Genomic DNA, 24,516 nt, shown 5'->3' on the forward strand with positions numbered 1-24,516 from the left:
GCCAGCCTTCCGCCTGATTACCGACTCCAGTCTATACTCCAGTGGATTATCATGCGTTCTTGGTTCCTATAGTCCATGGCGGTGGAAATCTCTTCACCCCGAGTCACTAAGTCGGTAGAGTGAACACTAGGTAGAAGCTACTGTAGGCACAGCCAGGCAGCTCGTTCCTGCGCATTACGGACAGCTTGTGCCTTGCGCCCTGTCCCTGTGCCTGGAGGAAACGGCACGACTGCAGTGAAGCCTCACCTCTCGGTAGTCGGCGCCGGGCTGAGACCAGCAATGGCCCCCTTGGGTCTCCGTAATCGGTATTGTTCTAGATCAAGTAGTACCGTGAGATCTCGGTGGCCCCTGCCTGTCCCTGTCCCCTACAATGGTGACAACTAGGCAGTCGCACGACATGGCAATTAAGAGTCGACAGGTTGCTGGCAGAAACAGAGCATGTATGTAGAGGGGGCCAGGATGCAGCATCGTCGTCGTCCTTGTAGGCAGTGGAAGCCTCAAGCTGCTGTGCTAGCGAGTTGTCTTGAATGGAGCCCCACCGAAGTTCCAACTTGGCACACCGACGTCCACGAAAGGTCTCGAACATTGTGGAAAGGTGAGGCATGCGATCATGGAAAGGAACAAGCGAGGGAAAACAGGCGCCAAGGCGTCGTCGGCCATTACCAATGTTTCGTATGGCGCTGAGACAGTCTAGAAGAGCGTGGTGACAGATTGGATGGTCTCTGATAGGAATGCATCGCCGCGCGCGCCCCGAGTGGGTTGCTGGGCGTCCCGGTGTGGAATTCCGTGGCTGACACGTTGAAAGCGTCGTGAAGGCGGACGCAAGCCACTCTTGTGGGTGTATTTCTTTTTTGTTGCAAGCTCTTTTGACGGCAAGCGACGGCTACGGCTACCTAGCACAGTGCACAGTACCCGGGGCCGTAGAAGAGGCTTGACTTGTTGCACGGAGTGTGTCGTGCCACCTATGAGACCCGTGGCGCTCCAGCACAAGGCACCCAGGTATTGGCGCGGATGTACCGCGGAGACCGGCGTGGAAACGGTCCTCTGGAATTGATGGCTTGACTGAAAGTGACGATGGAAGAAGCCGTGGCGCCGGCGCCGACCGCAGTCAAACCCAATTCCTGCGCCAACGGAAGAATTGGTTGCATTGCATTGCTTGTCACCTCCTTCTCGGCTACTAGGACACGGACACGGGCTTGCCATATCAGACACCACGCGAGGCAAGGGCAGTGCATACCTATTGCTTTTTGCTTGCTCCTGTTGCAAAAAGTCGCTCGCTTGCAACTGTCGCGACGGGGGAAACTTGGCCCCGTTGCGTGCGCACAAAATGGATACAGCAAAATTAGCACCTTGACGGGAACAGAAGAAAAGAAAAGCGTATGATGTTTTGTTTGGTTGGATCCGGTAGATGTCGTTAGTAGCTTGGGAGGGTGTTTGCTGCTGGACGATCCTCCATCGAGATCCAACAGCGCTGTAACTGTACCAGTCCAGCAAAAGCCCAGCAAAAGCCCAGCAAAAGCCCAGCAAGCCCACAGCGGGAGCGGGACTGATCGCGAAACCGACAGGGCAAGCCCCGGCAATCAGGGGTCTAGCAAGAAAATTATCCGACTCCTACTATGCCGAACCCGGTCAATATCGCGCCTTATGCACCTTATGTAATGCGCTACTTCAGCTTCCTATTGGGCCTCGACCCCCAAGTGAAACCAACAATAAACTTGGTGGCCATCCCGAGCCGTCCTGCGATCAACTGCGGATGGCGATGCAAGTGCAGATGGCCTTCGGCCAATTTGCCCATCAACCCATGCCGCATAAGGATGGGTCGCCTCGAACCGTCGTCGACGTGTGCACTTAATCTAGTGGTCTCTGGGGGCTAGGGTCTAGAGGTCGGCGAGCACGCGAGGGAACGAATCGAGTTGCATCGCTCCTTCGTGAGGGCTCCTCTTGTTTGCCCGTGGTTGCATCAGACTCCATGCTTACCTCTCTCCCGGCACTCCCCGTCGTTTCCAATTGATGGTCCACTGGGATTGAATCGGGAATCCCTCTTGAGACTCGAGTCCTCCTCACCCGGGTGGGGTCGGTTCACGAACGACTACATGCCGTGTATTTGTGTGCCTGCAGACAATCGTTCTACGGTGGGCCGGCGAAGGTGAGGGAGGGAGGCAGGGCATAAAACAACCTTCGCTCCATCGTTTGAGGCCAGCGAAGCTTCTGACGTTGTAGTGCTGACCTTGATGTCCCAATGGCTAGGGCTGGCAGATGGGCGAAACAAGTCCGTAGCGCCGACGACGTCCGCCGCACATAATTCCTGGAAAGCGCCGTCGTCATCCTCTCTCTTCTCCGTTGACATGCAGCAGAAACATATTGCGCAATAGGTGTCGTATTCGGCGCGAGGGATCGGCGCATAGCAGTGACGGGACGAGACCGCGGCAGTCCTTCTCTCCTCCTTCAATGTTGTGGGCGAGTTTCTGGGCAGAGAACATTGATCGGCGCCTGTCAATGCCTTTGCCAGTAATTAATTGCACACAGCATTGGAAGCAGGTCGCTGTAGGCCAGCATGTAGGCATGCCCTTTCTTCCCCTAAGGTATGGTTCCTACAGCCTGCCGGACCAGGTCGTTCGTTATGTGCAATCCATGTAAGCGCTTCTAGGCGGCAACAAAGGCAGCAAGTATCAATGCTTAAGCGAGACCTTGCCTACTGGGAACACGCCACCCCCTCCCTACCAATTTCGAGTCAATGATGGCGGCAAATGAGGAGGTCCGAAGACGAGGTGAAAATTTTCTACCAATCGCTGGAAATACGGGAGGGTTGCCTTTGCTCGGTCAAGGGAAAAGACCAGCCGCTGTACAAGGGAAATGCAGTGCGCGTCCCCCAAGACAGAAGGGAGGGGGAAAACACGCCCGAGTTGACTGTACTGTGCCGCGCAGTTCAAGACTTGGCTGTAGGCAGGCTGTATGCGCGCTCAGATGAGATGAGAGTCGTTTCTCTGACCAGGTTCTGTAAATTTTCAATGTCCAGAGCATTCCCGAACCGCCGACCCCGCCGGGGGTAGAGGGAATAACACCACGCCCAGACTTAGCGATTGGGTGGCATGGCAAGATGGCGAGAACAGACGAGAAAAATCTCTTCAGACTTTGCAGGGCAAGAGATTACCAATTGAGCTGCAAGGTGAAATGACGACAATAAAAATAAACATCAAAAACGAATTCGGGGTCCGGAGTTTTGTCTTGAGACGAGAAGGTTCATGTCGCGCGCGTGGTCGTGGTAATAGCGCTGGGCCATGCTAACCCAGCTTGGTTTTAGCAGGAGAGGGGGGCATGGGGGGTGCCTTGGGAGTCTGATGGACGATCGTTGATCGTGTTGCTGTTGTTGGATCTTTGACTTTTTGGCACATTATTTCCATTAGCTAACAGGTGCATAACCTTACGACTTGGCCAGCCTACAGTAGCCGTGTCTGTGTGTGTGGTTTTCGCTTGCTGACGGCGCTCGATCGGGACTTTGGATTTGGATTTGGGCTGAAGAAGTTCAGTTGACTGCTTTCTACGATGCCCTTCCCGAGCCTTCTCTTCCAACCTGGATTGCGGGATATTCTGCCACAAGGTTTTGAGCCAGGCAAAGTCAAGTCCCTTCGGCTTCAGGGACAAACGATGCAGCGATGCTTGCTCCGATCGGATCAGTCCACGTCAACAACGCACGCAGCTTTCACCCGGGAACCCATTGGTACGCATTTTCAAGAGGTGGTACAGCATCTGAGCACACTTTACGTAGGCACATATGCAGGATGGCATGCTGCTCAGGGGTGGTACATAGGTAAGGGAATATAAAGAAGAGGATGCCTCGGGTATGCCGCTTACATAGGCACAAAGACGACATCCTGTACCTACATATGTCTCTCTATCTGGTTCTGGAAGCCAGCCACCATACTCACGACAACCGCCCAAAACAAAGCAAGAGAGAAAAAGCAAAGCATAAGGCTTATGGGATGACGTCCAAGCAAGAGGCTCTGGCGGCCATTGGCTCTTCAGCACGCCATTGATCAAGTTGGGTGATGACCTCTCTGTTTGGCTTTCTGACTTTCGACCAGGCCCTTAAACTCCACCCAGCCGTTAGAGCCTTGGAGGGACGAGGGAAAAGACGGACGAGGTCTGTTTGCGCCCTGGGTTAGCCCCGGCTGGGCTGGGCTGATCCAGATGCAGGGATGAATTTAGAATAGAGGCAGAGTTCGCCTAATGCTGAACCGCCGTATTCCGACATATTAGGCCCCCCTGTGTTGTACTGCATGAGCGCTTTTCTGTTACATAGCCGTCGACATGATTGCCACGCCTCAGACTCAAAAATTCAAAAAGAGAGAGAGAGAGGGAGGGAGGGAGAGAGAGGGAGAGCCCTACGCCGGAGCCAGCGGGTAGACCCTGTACCTCACCTAAGAGATGCCCTCCAACAGGCCAGATCCCTGGAGGGTCAAAGAGGGTTGAGTCGCTTCAGGCCACGGCACTATGTAACAAGCGGGAAAAAGTTAGATACACAGCAAAACATTGGCAAAAGTCCATGAATGATTCAAATGGGCCGTTCAGGCGATCTGGTTGGCCTGCAGAACGTAGCCGTTCCCGGAACCTTGAGCGATCCCGTCGTGAAAAAAAAAAAAAAAAAAAAAGACAACACACTACGTAGATGCCTCTGGGTTGTTATGACAATACTATACCAGGCCAGCCCAACTACCAAGCCTTCTTTTTTTGCCCACATCGGCAGTGCCCGATGGGCAGAGAGGGAGAAAATGAGATCGACTCTGAGAGCCGACTCTGGGGAAAAACTAAAGTTCGCATACCCATTGTTAGTTCGTGGAGCCGTGGGCCTTTGGGGCAGCAATTGCCAGCGCACTATTGAGTATAACCCCATAACTATGCGAGAATATCTCCACAAACGCGAGACTCCCAACTGAAGTCGGGCCATTTGGGTGCTGATCTGGGGAGAGCTCCTGAGTTCCCCATTGTCACACGTAGAGCTCGCATGAGGAGCCTGCAAAAGAATTAGTCATGATCAGCCGGGTTCTGAGCCGGGCATCACTTTCCCATGCGTTCGTAACACGATTCCCGGGAGGGGCTGGCGGTCTACTGTTAGTACGCAAACACTAAGTAATGGAGAGCAGACATCACGATGGAACGTAGCAAGTGTGGTGAAGTAAAGCTTGAGTGAGATCAAAAAGGTTCTCATATTGTTTTGTTGGCCCGCGTACCAATGCCTCTTGACAAGGTAGGCTAGGGATATATCAAATAAGCTAGTCTAAATCGCCAACGAGCAGCCAATATTCGGAGTGACCTCTCGAACTTCACCGCAAAGGTGATTGTGTGCCCACGTAGCACGCTGCGTCGTAGCCCGCCGTCTTCATGCCGGGTTCCTCGCGTTTTCCCGCGTTCCAGAACCCTCAAATGTCCCAAAGGCGTCAAAGGGGGCCTAGGTCGCTTTGGACCAGATCTCCTCGACTGCTCTTTATGCTGTTCCGCTAAAATCACAATGATACTCCAATTTGTATCATAGTACACCATAGTCCCAAATCCAGGTATCCCAGGGTGCGCCTCTCGTGTAGAACATCAGATGGCCGATTCCAATGCCTTCCCTAAACTTTTTATGATGCTGAGCTCCGGTATATGCTTTTATACAAACAGCTGTTCCATACCACCCACGGGTAATGGCCCAATGTTCAACTCCGATGTAACAAAGTGAAAGTGAAAATAGTAGTCGTAGTAATGAGTCGTGTCGATGGTTGAGTCATCCGGGAGGCCGAGATGGGGTATAGTGTTGAGTGACGAGTTAAATCCAATTTAAAAAGCAAAGTGATGCAAAAGAAGTTGAGTGGTGGTGATTGTGGCGTAGTAGTTGTAGTTGTTTAGTAAGAGCGGCGGCGTTGCACCTTGGCGTGTTCGAACGAGCTGGCGTAGTCTCTCAACTGCTTCTTCGCCTTTTCTGAGAGCCGTTTGGAGTCGCTGCCGGTTGAAGAGTTGCTTTGCAAGGAGCACAAGCTGCTATGCGAGCTGGAGGGTGTAAGGGCCCGGCCCGATGTCAGTTCTGACCTTTGGGCCAGGGAGGACTGAGGTTGAGGAGTAGAGCCGTAGGGCTGAGCATTGCTGAAGTCGTATGCTGGTGAGAGGTAGAATTTGGTGGACGATTTCGAGGTTGCCCACGAATGTGACGAGGCAGCGAACCCGGGGAGCTAGCACCGGTGCTCATCATGGTCGAGGGAGATGATGACTCGAAGTCCGAAAGTCTGCAGGACTCGGAGCAGTAGGTAGCACCATCTGTTTGTCTATCACAAGACAGACAGAATTGGTGGTCCCAGGTCTGATCAAAAGACATGGTGACTGAAGGAGGGGTTCGAGGAAGGTGCTCGTAGATGGTGGTGGTAGTAGTAGTAGTAGTATGGCTGGAATCGATCCCCAACTACGAGACTTGACAACGCAACGTTGGCTAATAGGTCGGCCTAGACTCCCCAAATATCAGATATGGTTGTTTGCTGGTGAACCAAGAATCTTTTCGAGATCTTCGGTTCTCAAGATAGATCGTAGGTATCGAGCAAGGCAGAGGAGCAGAGTCGACGGGATGGTAGTGGGAGAAGTTGGTTGAGAAGCAGTCTTTTTGTACTGTTGCCTCTTGGGAGTGTGTGTTGTTTAGAAGTATGGTAGAGTCAAGTTGAAGAGAAGCAACGAGGGTGGTGAAGAGTAGAGCTGTATCAAAATAAATAGAAATAGATGCTTCAGGAAGTGGAGGAATAGAAGACTCATATGTATTGGAAGAGGTTCAGTCACTGGAGGGAGGCTTGTCACTCACCCGACCTATGTACCTTGTGTATGTGAAGGCGCGCGAACAGGTACCTAGTGGGCTCTGGTCTTCGGTTATCCTTCTGCAAGATTCCCAAAAGATGGTGTGCTCAGCACTGAGGAGGACCCAGAGTCCAAGTGACATGGGAAACCGGCGAAAAGAGTGGAGCGCTGCAGTAATGGTGAATTCGAGAGACCATGCGCTACTTGGCGTAGGGTGTGCTTAACAGAGACCAGCCCAAAGCCAGTGGGGAAGTACTTGGCAACAGGCGGTGCCTGGCACCCATTCGCAGGTACTGTGCTCACTGAGCTGCCTGCTGCCTGCCTGGAGACGGACCCTGATGGGCAGTCGCATGAAAAGACTCATCAGCCCTCACGCAGCCCGCAGCAGAGCAGTTTGCACGGCACACCCCCTATGGCCCCTCCCCCCCTTGCCTACTTAATGTACCTATTATCATCCAAAGCGTGTTAGCGCCTGCAGTAGCGCTGGGAGGGTGTGCGAGTGGTTCGCAAGGGGTATGCCCAGTAATGGGAGGACACCGGCGTGCGCCGCCTAAAACAGAGTCGAGCCTCGAGACAGAAGAGTTTTCCCTTGTCCTCAGTCGGTCACCAGGGGTGGCACGGGCTAGCGCCGGCTGGGAGCAGGGGCCCCAAGGGGGGAGGGGGGGTGTGGTGTCGATCTGCTGAAGCAAGCCCATGGTGTGCTGTTATGGCTAATCTCCCCCAAAAAGTGGAAGAAAATCCTGCGTTGGGTGTGTCGACAGACAAGCTGCTCAATGGCTGACTCCCTCGCTCACTCTCTCTTTTGCTGCCTCGTTGCGGTCCACGTTGTAACTGCCCCCAGGCAGGGCAGGGATACTTGCAGAAGGTTACGTCGGTAGCCAAGAAAAGGACGAAGCAGGCTCCAGAGTACGTACATTCCTTGGCCTCATTCACACAGCACAGTCTACGCGAGCTGCTGTCTCGTCAGACCGTACTGTGTTTTAGGAGTTTCGTTCTGAACTGTGAATGTGAACTGTGAACTCTGCGGACGTACGTGCCTTGCGTGTGCGCCTTGGGCGAATACCGTGCCGTTTCTGGGTGAATCACTAGTTGAGTGACTGCTTTCGATATATTGTCTTTGTTGCTTTTTTGCTTGCCTTACCGAGGAGAGAAAAGGCCGCATCACGCTGAAGAAAGAAAGATACACAGCGACGGTGCCACCGACGACTTCTTGCCCAGTCAGTTAGCCAGTCAGTCAGTCAAGTCTCTGTCTACATACCAGGTTGCAGCGTCCTTCACTTCATTGTCTCTCCTGCATGTAACTTCCTCACCACCACCACCACCACCCAGGGTTACAGGAGAACCGCTCGTCCCACTACTGTATGATCAGAACGGAAATGGGAAGTGGACTGACGGCTCACAACGTGGGGTTTCTCCTCACTACCCCAGCGGCAAATTGAACGATGGTCTGATATTAACTATTGCATCTGGCCATCAAACTAGCAATTGCGAACCACCTGATGATTGATTGATCGCTGGAGGGGGCTTGATTATGATTATGACTTGGGATTAAGTATGCTGAATAGTCGTTGGCTATGTACATGTAGGCAGGTAGCATTAGCAGTGATTGGGGTGGAGTTGAGTCTGTTGTTTCCTCCTGGGCGATGGCGAGTATGGATGGATGTCTGCAGCAGTGCAACGCCTGGTGCGGCAGTTCGCTGGTAGATGCATGTTTTCCATATTTCATTCGACCAGCATATCTTTGTTTCTGCTGTAGGCTGTCATATCCAATGGTGATTTTACCCGCCAATCGTCATCGTCGATGAAAGGGGGCTGCTTGTCTTTGGGCTTGGTGTCCAAGGGGCACGACACGACGCCGCAAAGCAAGTCATGAACTACATACAATCACACCATACAAGTGGATTATTATTGCATGCCTGTTCTGATATCACGAATCTGGCACAGGTATCACGACGGCCGCGAACCAAGATCAGTACTGGATCCGCAAGAAACCCCCGGAATCCGTGTTTGACGATTCCATCCGCTCTTCCAGCTTGTTTTGTACGACCTCAATACGCAGAACCGGCATCGGCCCTCTCCTTCCCTCCCTCCCTCCCTCTTGCTATCTCTCGAGCCGTCCGGATCGAACTTGGTGTGACGGTTGTGCGCAACTTAACCTACATATGAGTCCGTGTCTTCGAGGTGAACTTCGAGATGATCTCCCCGGAATCGTCTATCTGTCTAGCAGCCCCAAAGATTCCCCACCCAGATGCTAGCACATCGCGTGGGAGCAGCAGACCGTCACGTTTTCATGCTCCTTCATGATGCCATTTTGAGAGGCTGTAGCAAGTGTTGCTCCTGCTCTGCCCAGGCCCCATCCATGCCATGGGCAAAGGGAACGAATGTGATGGAGCCCTCCGGCCCTCTCTCTGCCTGCCTCTGCCTGCCTCTGCCTGCCTCTGCCTGCCTCTGCCTGCCTCTGCCTGCCTCTGCCTGCCTCTGCCTGCCTCTGCCTGCCTCTGCCTGCCTCTGAACTCGCGTACTGTGTGCCTGCTGTGCCAATTGAGCTGTACCTTACATTGGGGGCCTCTGGTCCCTAGGCATCGAGCCACCAATGGAGGTGCTCGAAAGACCAGCAAGACTCGTCGTGATTGGCAGGGTCTCTCCCGGATTGCCCAAAACAAAGAATGGGCGAGAGGGATTATACATATGCAGACATGTGTGGCCCTCTCTCCCTCTCTGTCCAATGGCAGGAGATGACGACACCCTGTACTACCCGACGATACTTGTTGCATATATGTAGGATGGGTGTGCGTGTCCTTGGCATGTGTGTGTGTGGACGGGAGGAAGAGTGGCCAGCCAGAAACGAGAGCAACTGGTGCCTGTCACCCCGGACTCTCACGTTCGTTTTCCCCACCTTTTGCATCGGCAGCGCTAGCACGTTCGATGGCTACTGTATAGTCTGTGGCCCTGGACACCACCATGCCCGATTCGATTCCTCCGGCATACACGCCGAGATGCTCTCCTCTTTCGGCGCCGTGAGATGCAATCTTCAAACCACCCATCACCCGCTAAACCTCACCTGCGTACCAGGCCTATCTCTTCACACCCACGACCAGCCTGCATGAAGCATGGCTCACTAGTCTGCTTCTTGCCTGAAGCATATCTACACGTACAAAGACGACGACGCTGTATGGATGGTGAGCCACACACACTCACACATACTCTCTCACACACGCACGCACGCACGCACGCATATGCCCGAACCTCTGTGCCACTACTGCTGCTGGGGTTGGCTCTCTCCCCATCGCCACCTGACCACATGTTCCAATCACACTCCCATGATCATCGGATAGGAAGGAGCGACGCATTGCGGAGTGTGCATACTACGGAGGCTAAAGCACAATGTGGTGGGTTGCGAGAGGGGCGCAGACGCGCCCGCGTTACCTACGAGGCGTGATTTCAGGAGGCAGGACGACGGATAGCTATGCAGGACCCTGGATCGTTCGGGTTTCCAATGACGCCTTCTTACCTTCCTCCCTCCATACCTACCTACCCTTCTCCCACACGTAAACCCACACAAACAACCTCATCGTGGGATAATATCCATCTCGGCCACTAGGCAAACCAGCGTCCAGAGGGGGTGGTGGTGGTGACTATTTGTTTTGATTTCTGGTAGTGCCAATAGGGCTTCGTCGAAAGAGCCGATCCGTTATGTCCAATCAAGACGAGTGGGTGTAAGTGAGTGTGTGGTACGGGTGATGTCAAGGGAGCAGACGACACGGAGGTTGTCGCGGGTACTGAATACCACTCACTACGTGAGACAGAGGGGGAGAGGCTGGCAGCTGGGCAGCAAGAGGAAAAGCGAGTGCGCCTACTGCCTGCCTACGGAGTACGTTTGCGAGCGATGATGCTCGCTCGCAAACTCGGGACTATCAAGACACCCCCCCAAGAAGATAAGGCCTTGGCCAATGAGGGGCTCCGGCTTGGCTAGATCTGGGGAGCAGCTGAGGATCAACGACGCTCCAAATTTGAAACGAGACGTTCGTGTTGGTCTGGATGAGCGAATATAGTAGTAGTGGTGGTGGTATCGTGTGTGCCATGCTCTATGGCTAGTTGTGGGACATGCCTTACATGATGTCTTCCTGCAGCTCCTTCTCCTTCTCCATACTCCATTCTCCATCGTACCCGAGAATGATAGGCACTCCCCACTGAAACAATAACAACACTGCCGAATAACGCGACGGCCCAGACAGCTTTGGTGGATATATCCTTACGTCTTAGGCGGGCGTTTTTCGTCGTCGCAAGCGCAAGATGACGGCACTGGCGGAGACTCGCACGCGATGCCATCACCGTACCTTTGTTTGCGACTTCCAATGCTTGCGGTTATGGCGGCAACGACCTACGTTGATCGCGCCGGTATGTGTTATGGTATCACTTACTAAGGTGTGCACATGGTGGACTACTGCCTAGGTTCTAGGTTGCAGATTGGTGGTATCGGCAACGAACCCTTCTCACATTAGGTAGGTGTGTCCAGGACCGCTAACAGCTAGGGCCGGCGATAAAGCCTGCAGATCAAGAAGGGGCTGGCTGGCTGGTTCGGCCGGTGCGCAAATATATGGACGCCAAAAATGCCATCACCATGGCATGGAATCCAATCCAATCCATCATTTCCATATCGACACATGGAAGCAAGACGGCGTACGTGTCTCCAGTGTCTCTGCGACGTTATCGCAGGTCCCACTAGCCGCCCGCGCAGCGCAGAAATGCAGAAATGCATGGGCGGGCACTCGCTTGAATCCCCACCTCCGCCGCCTCATCCAGTAGATATCGCAACAACAACAACCATAACAACACCCTACTTATCATTGGGTCAGACGTCATCGGTGCCTCATGGAGTAGCAATGCCCATGGTGCCGAGGCCATATCTCATCGCACCCAGCTTAGTTGGCGATACGATCACTACCACCCAACCCATTCATTATGCAAGAAGATAATGCCACCACCCCTGGAACTCACTCCGAAGGGCAACGGTGTGCTATCTATCGGCCGGCAGCACATTGCGATAGGGCATTCGACAACGCTATCGACTTGGATTGATCGAGCAATATGGCACTTCGCAAGAAGTCGTGCATCTCCCGAACATCGAATTTGTTTTGCCGAGGTGGGAGGTACTTCTTCCCAACCTACATTGGGTTTTGAGGTCCGAAAGGGAAGGGAAGACTGAATCTGTGCTTGAACGGGCTCACCCTTAAGCGGCCCGGAGCCCAGTCCACTCGATCGGGTTCTCTCAGTGGGGTTTAGGCTCGCTCGGTTGGCTTTCTTTTTTTTCTTTCTCTTTTTTCTTCTTCTTTAGGGTTGATCTCTCGAGGCATCTAGCGAGAGCCAATGAGAGGGTCGAGTCGGCGACCTTTTGAACACATCACGTCAACGACATCTATTTACTCTCTTATACTTTCTTATTATTATTGCACCAGCCCGCCAGCCATTCCCGCCCACGGGTACACCAACAATAGTAGTCTTGTCTGTCTTCGATCGAACCTCAAAATACAGATTCTCGGGAGAGACTGTCTCATGCTCGGACTCAGTCTCAGAGCAAAACCGAATCCTCGGGACAACGATCACGATATCATGTGTAATACTCTACGGAGTCCTGCCAATAAGCTACCCTATTTCGGGGCGGCCTACGCTTATGGGTATACACTGTAAAGGAGATCTAGATCGCTCCCAGCAATATCTCCGGCACTGTGTGCAAGATGCTAGCTGTACCTGTATATCTGTATATACCTTCCTGCCCGACACCCGCATCGATCCGGACCATTCCGGGTCGGAAGGGGAGACCGTCGGCGATTTGCGGGAAGCACAGGTAGAAAGAGGCCAGCGCCCGATCGTCAGGCACAATAGATAAATAGCTCGTACGATCTGTGATTCACCCGCGCGACCCCGACCCGACTCATTCGCGTCGCAAACATTCTCACGCCATGAGTCATTCGCTACCCGCGAAGCTAGCAGCCGGTGGGCTACCATACTAGCTTTAGGGAGCCAGCTAGCTGTGGTACCGAATTTCTAGTAAGAAAGAGAGAGGCAAAAAAAAAAAAATCGAGGACAAGATGATGCTGTTTGATACCACCCCCTGGTCTTAAGGGTGCAGTCCATGCTTCGCCCCATGGTCGTATTATCGCCTGCTTGGCAGAGAAACTACCTAACACATCCTTGACTTGCTGTCAGTGCGTGCTCTAGTGGCCCTATTACGAGCATCAATGGCGCATCTGCCAAGGATACCTCGCCCATGGTTGCAATATTGAATTGCGCTTATTTACACGTTTTGCTGAGGCTCGAGATTAGGAGGGCATGGGATGGCATATCTGAATGCGATTTGCATGCAAGATGTGGCCTGGATCGAAAACCTCGAGGCATCAAGGGGTGCAAGACTTTGCCATTCGCCACCAATAGTTCATGCAGTTGGGAGTGCTTGCAGGAGCACTGCATATTCTCACGATAGTAGTGTACTGAAAAGGGTTTGGTGGTGATGGTATGGTTAGCCCTCACCCCTCCTGAGATACTGCAGGCCAGGAGGGTTTGTTCAGGTTGTCTATCGATTCCTCTAAGCCCCCGTGCTCTACTAGTATGTAAGCATGAATGTACATGGAAGGAGGTGTGAATCTATTCAGTTGGGATTCGCCAAGCAAAGATCAAATTTTCTCCCTCTCCTCCTCTCTCCGGATGTGTGCTAGTCGAGAAGGGACCCTGGTCATGCTGCTAGCTATTTTGGAGATGGCGGACGATCATGGCGATAACACAACACGGCCGGGCTCGCCAATACGGCGGCTTGGGATTGGACTTTACAATGATCGCCGGCAACTGGAGACGCGTAGAGTCGCTGCGTAATGAATGGGCCGGAGAAATTGTTCCTGCCGGTGGCATAGCAAACGAGAAGAAGAAGAAGAAACTCTTGATGCTACGTCGGTACATATACGAGATTTCCTTATAGGGAAATCGAGTCGTCTTGTCTTTTCCCCTCTCCGAGCACCAGCAGGGCTTATGTAACATCGTTCGCCAACAAGGTTTCTGACGCCGGAAGGGAGGGTTGCGGTGGCTGCACGATGGCCAAGGGAGAGCCCCTGCCAGGAACACAAACGGCGCCGGAGGATTTCTTGATTTACCACAAGCCCCGAAGGGCCCTTCAAGAAGATGGCGGACTAACTTCCCCTTGGTCGCCGTATCGGCCGAGTTCCTTAATTCCCGTGGCGTGGCCCCTGGCACGATACGCAGGAGATGTTACAATTCACCGTCGTCCTTGTCCCCCTGTTGGGACTTGGCTTAGCTCATACGGACCTCGACCACTCAAGGGAGGACGTGGGGTTTCGTGATGCTGGATATGTAGACAAATACCAGTCCATCTCGTCTACATTGACAGACAGATGGTCCCTTGCCGACGGAGCTCAGACAATAGTCGTCGTCTGATAGCACAGTCAGCCGCCAATAGTTTCCTCCCCTAGTAGCTGGGTCTGCCTACCCTTCCTCCTACCTGCCTGCGCTTTGACCTTTTGGGGTGAGATTTGGGACATGGGCATGTTCGCATCTCCAATTGGTTGGCTTTCCGAGAAGGGTTCAATGTTCTTTTTCAGGCAACGGTCGATCCGTCCTGGCGGATCTCTGTGCTCTCAGCCTCTCACTCTCTTGTCTCTCGTCTTCCGGTCAGCCAAGCACGCAAGGCATCTCCAGGGAAGTCCGAGCCGCGTTCGAACCTGGCCTGTTGCGGGCACTGTGCTGTGAATGGATGGTTCTATATCGTATGTGCCTGAGCTGTCTTGCTTGTGTATTCACGTACCCAACCAACTCCCAGTAGCCGTGAATGGCTGCACCGCCAGTAGAGTAACCCAGGAGCCAAGCCCAGAAGGAATGGGCACGCACCACTTCATCATGATATAGCGCCAGCGTCCGTTGCAGCGACTCGTGACTCTGAGAGGAAGGGTTGGATAGGATAGTGATACTAGGTGGCTTATGCAGCTAGGGACAAGGTGAGAGCAGATTAGTCTTGTTTGTCTGGCACGGCTGGACGAATCGTCGTCGTCGTATGCAACCCCGCATTCTGGCCTCCCCTGACAGTGGGTTGTAGTGCAAGTGGTCAGTCAGCAAAGTAAGTACTTTTGCCTACATGCGCCTCCTTCTGCACACACCCTGCTGGTTGAGCACAGGAGGGCATCGTGGGGTTTCGCTTGCACGCTAGTACCGTAATCTCTTACCTGGCCCTAAGCGAAAAGAAAGAAGAAAAGCAAATGACTACCTACACATCTGCAGACTAACACAGCAGGCACACGCTATCAGTGGTGGGTTCGAGACAAGAAAAGCAGAAAATAGCACCAGCCAGAGAGACTGATGAACACACCAGAGGCCTGCACCTGACCACGTTTTCCCCACACTGTCACCATCAAGGTTGGGCTGATCTGCCACTACTGGCCACCAGCCAGATTGCACCACCCAGCTGCCCCAGAGTTATGTAGGAGAGCAACCCTACTGTCATTCCGCACGCGCAGGAGCCAGCTCAGCCGCCCTGGCCGTGCGTACTTCACCCAGGGCTCGGTCTAGTGCAGTCTGGGGTTAGCTGGTGAACATCATCATAGATGTCTTCGGCGGCGGTTCATAGAGCAACGCCTCTCCTTCCTTTGGCAGGATAGAGACCAACTTGGACGGATGGGCGGCCGGACGGACGGACGGACGGCTGCTTACAGCATCTGTCTGTCTGTCTGTCTGTCTGCGGTAACCAGTATGTGTGGGAAGCACCTTCTCGCATTGGCTCGGAGCTCGACGCCGCAATCAACCAGCCAGCTGCCAGCGTAACATTCCCACTGCGATTTGATACCTGAGCAACTATACGGCGGAGACAATCAATCCCATCTAGGAAAGCCTTGATACACACAAAGCCTGGGTGGGTTGCCCAAGCATCATGGGCTTACCATAGTTCGTCACTGCCTACTAACGAGCGCATTGCCGGATTTGTCAACGCTCCGCCAGGCGAACAATTTAGCAGGTAAGCACTATGTGGCCTGCTCAACCAGGGTTGGGGTGGGGGGTGGTATTGGAGGCCTTGCACGCGCGACTTGTCGTGCTACGCAAGCCTCGAATTGTCCTGTCAAGCGCATATCGCATACTCGTTCTGTCTCGGCCCGTCACACCACCTACACAGCAGAGGCGACAGCCCAAGCTTGTCCCGAAGTAAAAGTGCTTACGGCATTGTCGGCACGGTTCTGAGTCGGCTCTAGGCTGGTCCTTTCGAATGCAGCTGGCCTCTTCTGGAAAACAGCTCCCTCGCCCAGTCAGCTTGGAGGATCATGCGTCATGCCCAAGCCAAGAGATAACGACCAACATACATGGCTAGGTATATTGCGCACCACACCCTCTTCGCCCCCTTGCCAGCAGCAAGATAAGCACTATACTATGGTTATTCCAGTGGCCACCACCCTGCCATGGCTGCTCTGGGGCGTCGAGATGAAAGGCGGCATCGACAAATCTATTGGCTTGATATGGGCGGTACCTTGCTCTAGTTCGCAACCCAGATACCAATTCGGCATCCGGGTTTTGCTTTTTGTGAGAGCATGAGGGGCACTAGAATCCCGATGGAAGAGGTATGTGGCATCGTCACGACTTGCTTTTGCTTTCACCGGCTGAGTCTGCTACAACATCTGCATCCGCTCGCTTGGGAAGGCATACACGCAAAAAGAAAGGCAACTATCTGCCGTCGGGAAAAGGCCTCGCGGACGCCGAAAAGCCAGGTCGTGGCTTTTCGGACGCCCAGCTGAGACGTGGAAAGCAGACGACAGCTGATAGGACAGGCTACATGATTGTCGTACGGGGAGTTCCAAGCCCATCACACACACACATACGCTTAGATTCGGCTCCATCGCTTTTCGGTGGCCTCTTTTGCATGCGGGTGACTGCAGCATCGAACTTTTGTGTCGCCAGCCGGAACCTTTTCATCAGATGCGATTGGCTCATCCCAGCTATACCCGAGGGCCTTTCTCTCCTGTGAGTTGGCATGGTATGGTAGCAGTGGTATGTAATTCGCAACCACAAAACCGACCTTGTGCTTTGTTTGTTTGCTGCCGACTGCATATGTGTGCGGTGATCCTACGTCGTAGGGAACAGGTGTTTACTAACTCACTCCCAACAGAATGGTACGGACGGCATGATGTCTTTGCGTGCGAGCGCGGGCGGGCGGGCGGGTGAAACACTTGCATCGCACACATCATCATCACAAAGCAAAAGCTGCTTGGCTAGGCAGGGGGCTTTATTTTTTCTACCCGCACAAAACACGTCAACCACTGCCTCGGGAGATTCCACACTCGCCTCTCCGCCATTAGCTATCGCCATCCCTTGCTTCTTCTTGCCTCTCTACTTCCTCTTCGGCTCATGTGTCTTGGTTGGGTGGCTTTGCTGGATTATGAACCCCCTAACCCCCCTGCGACCGAAACAAAACAAAAAAGCCACAACCACGTGGGCGGTAATGCATGTACCATCCTTCTGGCGCTGGGCTGGCTGGCAGACTGGGGCTGGGCTGGCTGGCAGACTGGGGCTGGGCGTCTGGGCTCAACGTGGTTAGAATGCCCATAGGGCCTGGCTCTTCATAAACTCACTCCTCATCTTGAGGTTGCTTTTTTCAGCTTTGCCGTGATCCTGGGGTTGGTTGGTTGTTAATGATGATGTTGGCGCAGCTGCTGGGATTGGTGCTGTGTTGGAAAATGGATCATCCCCTGGGCTGGTGCTGGTCTGGCAAGGATCCAGGCTCGCTTGACAAAGCCAAGGACTTACACCCTCCCCTTGAATTATTGTTAAATGGTGGATATCGTTTCGCACTTCGGACGAAGTACTTGCAGGCCAAAAATGTGTAGGAGGTACATCGACGTCGTGGCCGGAACATAAAAATCGACAAAATACTACACCAAACCGACGTTCGCAACGATTATACGTTTCACCCTACACGTATCGAGGACGCATAAAATACACACACAAGGGCTCTTGCAAAGGGTATAGGCAACGACAATAATTCAAGGGGTAGGGTGTACGTCGCTAAACTACGGGTAGTTAGTAGTCGAGATACAGTCATGTCAGGGCTGACCAGAGCCAGGGCCGGGGGATCAGATCATCATGGGTTCTCATGAAACAAACAATTCTTATGCCGAAAACAATCCTTGTCGATAGTACTGTAGCCAGTCACCAAATCTCGCTGGGTGGCGCCCAGCAAGCAGGGGGCCAGGCATAGCAGGCATAGCAGGCATGGCTGGCAAGGTCTGGGACAGTTATCTATCAGTCAATACCGGGGACTGGTACATGGTTTTGTGGCAATGTTTGTGTGTAGGTTAGGATGTAGGCAAGTATAAGAATGGCAATTTGCGGGAACACATGAGTAATCAATTCGCAATGACGGACGACAAGGTCTTAGATATTGCTTGCTGGACCGACGCCAAGCGAAATTGGCTGTGTCTGCTCATTGGAGCGCGTGACGCCTGCCAACTCACCTGACTTCTTGCCTGAGACCCAAGCACTTGAGGCTCTCTTGAAACGGATGGATGCTGTTTGGGCGGCTGCCCGCAAAGTAGCCGTTGCCCGCAAAGTATTGCATTGCCCGCTTACTCACACCTTGGGGCCCGGACTCCGCCGAAGTCAAGCAGGTGGTGTTGTACGGTCTGACGGGCGGCGGCAGCGTCGAGGGGTAAAAGGTGCACTTGGGGTCCGGTCCAGTTCAGAAGTTCTCACCGCCGAGAGAATCAGGGAAAGAGAAGCCTGATTAGCGAGGTCTTCTTACTGCTTACGAGAAGGATACGACGTCTCACCACGTGCAATATGCGCCGACATTGTTGTCGTGTGCGTATGTGGGTTTATCCAGGAAGGATTCAGGACACATTGATGGAGTATGTGTATGTACGGGGGCATAGGCATGGATGGGCATCGGGTCAGTTACTGCTGCTGCTCCTACAGCTACAGCAGAGAGGTCGGGTAGCTACTACTAGACGAGGAGGCCTCGGCACACCGAAAATTTAATATAACACTTACATACACGCATCGTCATGATTTCCAAGCAATCGCCCGCCATGGTGCAGAGACGTTTTATTTGACGTGGAGGAGGGAGGGTAAGGGGAGGGGGTGTGCAGTGCAGTTGCGGGAGGTGACAGGTCCTCTGCATCTGGCGTAGCAGCAGCAGCAGCAGAAGCTCCCTCTTTGTTTTCTTCTCCGGGCCCCAACCGTAATGCTGTATACCTTTGCTTGCCCTTGGGTTTTCGGCATTGGCCAAAGAACCACTCAAGGAGGGGGGAGGTGAGGGGGCCAACTCTCTCTCACTCTCACACTCTCTCTCACTCTCTCATCAAATCAGGCCAAGCAAAGTCGCTTCGGGTCACACAGCAGTAGCATGAGGGGGGCCGGGCGTGGGAGGAAGGAGGAGATGGTGTCGGGAGAGAGAGTCCAGAAGCGTCCAAGAGCACGTCTCCTCTCCTCTTATCTTGTTGCCTCTAAGCCTGCCTGCCTCCTCGTTACAAGCAAATGAACGGGTTGCCGTTTTCGGACGAGCAAGAAAACCCTCGTTGGCCAGCAGCAGCAGCAGCAGCAGCAGCAGCAGCACCAGTAGCGGTTGCAGACTTCCTTCCAGCACAGCATAGCGAAAGCCATTCGTTCGTTCGTTCGTTGCCACGCTGCGCCCTGCACTGCTCTCGATCAGCTGATGAGGTTTGTTTCCGTGAAGCATGAACGCATTCACGATGATTGGACAATGCAGCCCCCGTCCTTTGGGGTTGCCAATTAGATTTCTCGCCCAAGCCCTGTTGTAGAACACCAGCGACAGCAAGCTTTGCGTTGGAGCGGATGGAAATTTCTTTCCAAATATGCATGCACGCACATCGGCAGTAGTTAAATGGCCTCATATACTTCTGAGTAGTAAGGAGCAGACAGAAAGGGTGGCAAAATAGCGCCATCTAGTCTGTTTCATGATATTCGGACATCAAAGCAGTAAGGGGGTCGAGGAGGGTGCCACGGCAGTCCTCGAGCTTCGCCATCACGCATGGCCTCCTCTTCCTCTTCCTCATTCTCCTTCTCTTCCTCCCACAGCCTCGAACAAGGCGACGGGCACTCCCAGCGAGGGCCGCGCGACGATATCGGCCTTGTGACGCTGTGCCTCCCAGTCTCCACGATATCCTAGCCGTTCGTATCGCTGCAAGATGCAGACCACTGCATATCTCGCGTTAGCTAGCTGCATCCAGTACTCGATCTGCCGAGCCTGATCGAGGGCGGCGAACTGGGAATAGATAGAAACGTACTGAAATAAGCCATCTCCGTCATGGCAAAATTCTGTCCCACGCACTATGGCAAGTAGTTGTTCCCGTTAGTTCACCCATACAGAAAGTGGCTGGGAAAAAAACGAAATAGGAGTAAGGATAGAGGAGGTTATAGGCCAAGGGTATTACTGACGATCCTGGGGCCGCCGTTGAAGGGCACGAAGTCCCAGGCCTGGGGCTGCCAGTTGTACCACCGCTCCGGGCTGAAGATCAAGGGATCAGCGAACTCGGCCGTCACCGGAGGGTAGAGTTCTCGCCGCCGCGGCATGAGGTAGAGACTGTAGGCGACAGCGCCGCCCTTCAAGATGGCGATGTCGGACCTGCCCGGCCCACCAGGCAAGGTGGTGCCCTGTTCAGCAAATGAGCTATTAGCATGCAATGCGAAGTGGTTACCATCATGGGGGCGGTGGATGCTCAGGGGGTACTAACGTTCAGTGCAGCCCTCGTGTTGTAAGGCAAGGCTGGGTAGAGACGCAGCGTCTCGTTGAGCGTGTAGCGCAGATAGCGCATGTTCTTCAGGTCGTCGTATGTTGGGGCCTAGTGTGACCCGACCGTCGACAGGACTTCTTCACGGAGCCGCGCCCATTTTTCGGGGTAGGCCGCTAATTCATCTGTAGCACCGAGTATCTGTGAGCAGTTATTCGTGGAAGAGGGAGTGCAATGCAGTTTGTTGTTTTTGTTACGGTTGACGGAAAGGGGGTTGGTTGTAAGCTGAGGGACGCATCACATAGGGGCATATAGGGGGCGAAAGGGGAGGGGACGCACAGAATGCCCATGATAGGGTGCCGGCGGTGGTGTCACGTCCGGCGAGTAGGATGTTCATGATTTGATCCCGGATCACCTTCGGAACCAGCGCTGTGGCCTAGGAGGAACTCCGTAGTGATGTCCAGTGTAGCCCGATAGAACAACCCCATTAGCTCGACTGCCCGGCCAGAGTTCGGCAACTGGGCCATGAAAGCCTGTACGCCGCGCTCGAACTTTGCGAGGTCGCTGACTCTGTCCTCTATGAACATGGGCCGGGTGAGAGAGCGGCTTCCGTGCCATAACTGCCCATCTGTGCTGAAAATGCCATCTCCCCTGGAAGACAAGTTGTGATTAGCTTTCGCTTCTCAGGGGTCGAGGCAGCATATAAGTCTCATGAAGCATACAAGAACGGCTTCCAAATCCTATGGAAAATCGGACCCTTCCCGAAGTCGGAGAATTTGGAGGTCAATATTGTCTTGATATGGTCCGGGTCTCGCGTGATGAGAAGGCGATTGAACGGGGGAATTTCAAACTCGATGATGTTTTGACTGTCTGGTGGTTACGGGATGCTCGTCAGCGTCTATTGAGCGAAATGGGTTGCTCTCCCATTTTCAGATAAAAGATGTCAGAAATAGCCGCTTTTACATTATTGTCAACTATGAACACCATCTTCGCTGGATCGGTCGTCCGCGGAGGCCATCAACAACATCAAGATCAGTGGCTATGCAAGTCAGGGGCACTGATCCTTGCTCCAAGGGATGACGGCACAGCAATCTCGACCTTGCAGTTGGACCTTCCCCAGACCGACTGTGGATATGAGGTCGATGCCGTCTATACGCCGCATTTGATATGCTAAGCAGCCCAGCAGCCAAGATGGTCCCCGGCAGGGAGCTGAGGAACATGCATTATCCGAGATGCGATACACTTGCCATACCAGACACATGCAGTATACTTGGCCTCATAGATACGAATGAAGCGTATACATCAATCGAGTAAGAAGTCAAAGAGAGTTGCTGATCGAAGGATATCTACGTCCTACCTTCCTTCTGCCGACTGCAGCCCGCCCCTACAGTGGAGTGGAGTCAACGCGATACTGTCGGTTATTCTATGCTGTGATCTCCGCAGGCTCTGGCAATCTGCTCATTCGATCGGCAAGTATGCATAGAAACCATCTCCACTGACGAACGGCTTGCAATTGGCAATCAAGGGGATGAGAGTATTCGATGCTCGGCTTCGTCTTCACTCCCTCCAGCGCATCAGGTTCGGTTCAGAGGAAGCTGTGACGAATGCAGACTGTGTAGCATCCCCATGCCCCGCGATAGCTGGGGGCACTTAGCCACAACGGGACTAGCCCATGCGACGACGGTTGCCGGTGAAAGTTTCTTCCTGGAGACGAAGACGCCCAACCCGAACAGTTCTCAAGTTCCTTAGCCAGGCGTTGCCGACCCGGTCTTCTGGTGGCCCCTTTGGCTGGAGGAAGGGAAAGCTTGGAAGGTTGCCAGGTTGCCGGCGCGCAGTGCTCTCGCAGGCGCAGACAGCTTTTGCAGGCCAATCGAACAGTCCTCGTGGCCGACCGGTTAATCCCGATATAGCAAGGCAAATAGCTCAAACAAAACACGGGGGCACCTACCTACCTACCTGGAGCAAAGCACCAGCACCAGCACCAGCACCAGCAATTTTACTTCGAACGGGACACTAGCAGATGATAGCATAGTGCAGCGTAGTGCCGTCAAATCCAATCACCAGCTACTATCAGACTCAGCCTCCAGAAAAAATCACAACCACGGCGACGTCGTTGTTCCTCCCTCTTCCTCTCTGCCATCCCAATTCCTTTTTCCTCCCACCCCCTAACTTCTTGGCTTGTTCGCGAAGCACAGCTTCATACCCTCAAAAATGTTCAAGCTCGCCCGTAGCCGAGCTGCTGCCTCAGCTCTTCGCTCAGTCAAGGTATGTCTCTGTCTGTCTGTCTAGTCTCTAGGCTCTAGTCTTATCTATGCAATGCAATCCCGCACGACAACCTCCTTCGGACTGCACTCGCACAACCTCGCTTGCTAACCCGTACTCTTCGCTCCCTGCAGCCCCAGGCTTCGACTGCTAGATTCCCCGGCATCGCCCAGCAACAACGAAGGAATCTGAGCATACACGAGTGGCGCTCGGCCGACCTCCTGCGACAGGTACAGAGACCTTGAACTTGGCCCCCAACTACCTTCAGCGCATCCGCCTAACCTTGTTTCCCCACTACAGTATGGCATTGGTGTCCCCAAGGGCTCCAATGCTGAGACCGCCGCCGAGGCAGAGAAGATTGCGAAGGATATCGGAAACGACGACATGGTCATCAAGGCCCAGGTCCTTGCCGGTGGCCGTGGAAAGGGTAGCTTCGACAACGGCCTGAAGGGAGGTGTCCGTGTCATCTACTCTCCCACCGAGGCCAAGATGTTCGCCGACCAGATGATTGGCCACAAGCTTATCACCAAGCAGACCGGAGCGGCTGGCCGCCTCTGCAACTCCGTCTACATCTGCGAGCGCAAGTTCGCCCGCCGCGAGTTCTACCTGGCCATCCTCATGGACCGTGGCAACCAGAGCCCCGTCATCGTGTCCTCCTCCCAGGGTGGCATGGACATTGAGGGTGTCGCCAAGGAGAACCCCGAGGCCATCAACACCACCTACATTGATATCAACGTCGGTGTCACCGACGAGATGGCCCGTGATATCGCCACCAAGCTGGGCTTCAGCGAGCAGTGCATCGAGGACGCCAAGGACACCATCCAGAAGCTGTACAAGATCTTCCGCGAGAAGGATGCCACTCAGATCGAGATCAACCCCCTCTCCGAGACCTCGGACCACCAGGTCCTGTGCATGGACGCCAAGTTCGGTTTCGATGACAACGCTGACTACCGCCAGAAGGAAATCTTCACCTGGAGAGACACTACCCAGGAGGATCCCGAGGAGGTCCGCGCTGCCGAGTCCAACCTGAACTTCATCAAGCTCGATGGTGACATTGGCTGCCTCGTCAACGGTGCCGGTCTTGCCATGGCCACCATGGACATCATCAAGCTGAACGGCGGCCAGCCCGCTAACTTCTTGGATGTCGGTGGCGGTGCTACCCCTGCCGCCATCAAGGAGGCTTTCGAGCTCATCACCAGCGATGCCAAGGTCACCGCTGTCTTCGTCAACATCTTCGGTGGTATTGTGCGATGTGATGCCATTGCTCACGGTCTTATCAACACCGCCAAGACTCTGGACCTCAAGATTCCCATCATTGCTCGTCTACAGGGAACCAACGTCGATGAGGCACACAGGCTCATCGAGGAGTCCGGCATGAAGATTTTCTCCATCGACGATCTCCAGAGCGCCGCTGAGCGGGCTGTGCAGCTTTCCAAGGTTGTGAAGATGGGTACGTCCACCAATCCAACTACTTTAACGAATATTGCTAACACGAGGCACAGCACGTGACATTGATGTTGGCGTTGAGTTCACTCTGGGTATCTAAAACTTAAGGATGGCATAGCCAGGGCCCATACTGTACTAACTTTTTCAGACCCATATTCAGTTGTGCGATAGGATGGCAGTGGAAATAGAGTTGGACGGCCAATGGCCAATTGCATCGCATCTGGGTTTTCCTAATTACAGTTGTGCACGATGAATTGTATTGAATACC

General features: G+C 53.7%; 4 protein-coding genes across 4 annotated transcripts; 1 reads left to right on the forward strand and 3 right to left on the reverse strand.

Moving 5' to 3' along the window:
* Positions 1 to 5,879: 5,879 nt before the first annotated feature.
* PG986_009205 (uncharacterized protein) lies at positions 5,880 to 6,346 on the reverse strand (the record flags this gene model as incomplete). Its single annotated transcript, XM_066845427.1, has 2 exons — positions 5,880 to 6,130; positions 6,196 to 6,346. 2 exons carry the CDS (start codon positions 6,344 to 6,346, stop codon positions 5,880 to 5,882), a joined length of 402 nt encoding a protein of 133 aa, XP_066697825.1.
* An 11,955-nt stretch (positions 6,347 to 18,301) lies between these two features.
* Positions 18,302 to 18,880, reverse strand: PG986_009206 (uncharacterized protein; the record flags this gene model as incomplete). Its single annotated transcript, XM_066845428.1, has 2 exons — positions 18,302 to 18,511; positions 18,845 to 18,880. 2 exons carry the CDS (start codon positions 18,878 to 18,880, stop codon positions 18,302 to 18,304), a joined length of 246 nt encoding a protein of 81 aa, XP_066697826.1.
* Positions 18,881 to 19,861: 981 nt separating this feature from the next.
* On the reverse strand, positions 19,862 to 20,937 carry PG986_009207 (cytochrome P450; the record flags this gene model as incomplete). The annotated part of the gene is made up of 5 exons (XM_066845429.1): positions 19,862 to 20,139; positions 20,244 to 20,463; positions 20,544 to 20,627; positions 20,667 to 20,725; positions 20,880 to 20,937. 5 exons carry the CDS (start codon positions 20,935 to 20,937, stop codon positions 19,862 to 19,864), a joined length of 699 nt encoding a protein of 232 aa, XP_066697827.1.
* Positions 20,938 to 22,751: 1,814 nt separating this feature from the next.
* Positions 22,752 to 24,348, forward strand: PG986_009208 (beta-succinyl CoA synthetase precursor; the record flags this gene model as incomplete). Its single annotated transcript, XM_066845430.1, has 4 exons — positions 22,752 to 22,805; positions 22,937 to 23,032; positions 23,103 to 24,252; positions 24,305 to 24,348. 4 exons carry the CDS (start codon positions 22,752 to 22,754, stop codon positions 24,346 to 24,348), a joined length of 1,344 nt encoding a protein of 447 aa, XP_066697828.1.
* Positions 24,349 to 24,516: the final 168 nt, after the last annotated feature.

Source organism: Apiospora aurea (assembly GCF_038362705.1).
Source record: "Apiospora aurea strain CBS 24483 chromosome Unknown utg000006l_segment0_segment0, whole genome shotgun sequence".
NCBI classification, from domain to species: domain Eukaryota; kingdom Fungi; phylum Ascomycota; class Sordariomycetes; order Amphisphaeriales; family Apiosporaceae; genus Apiospora; species Apiospora aurea.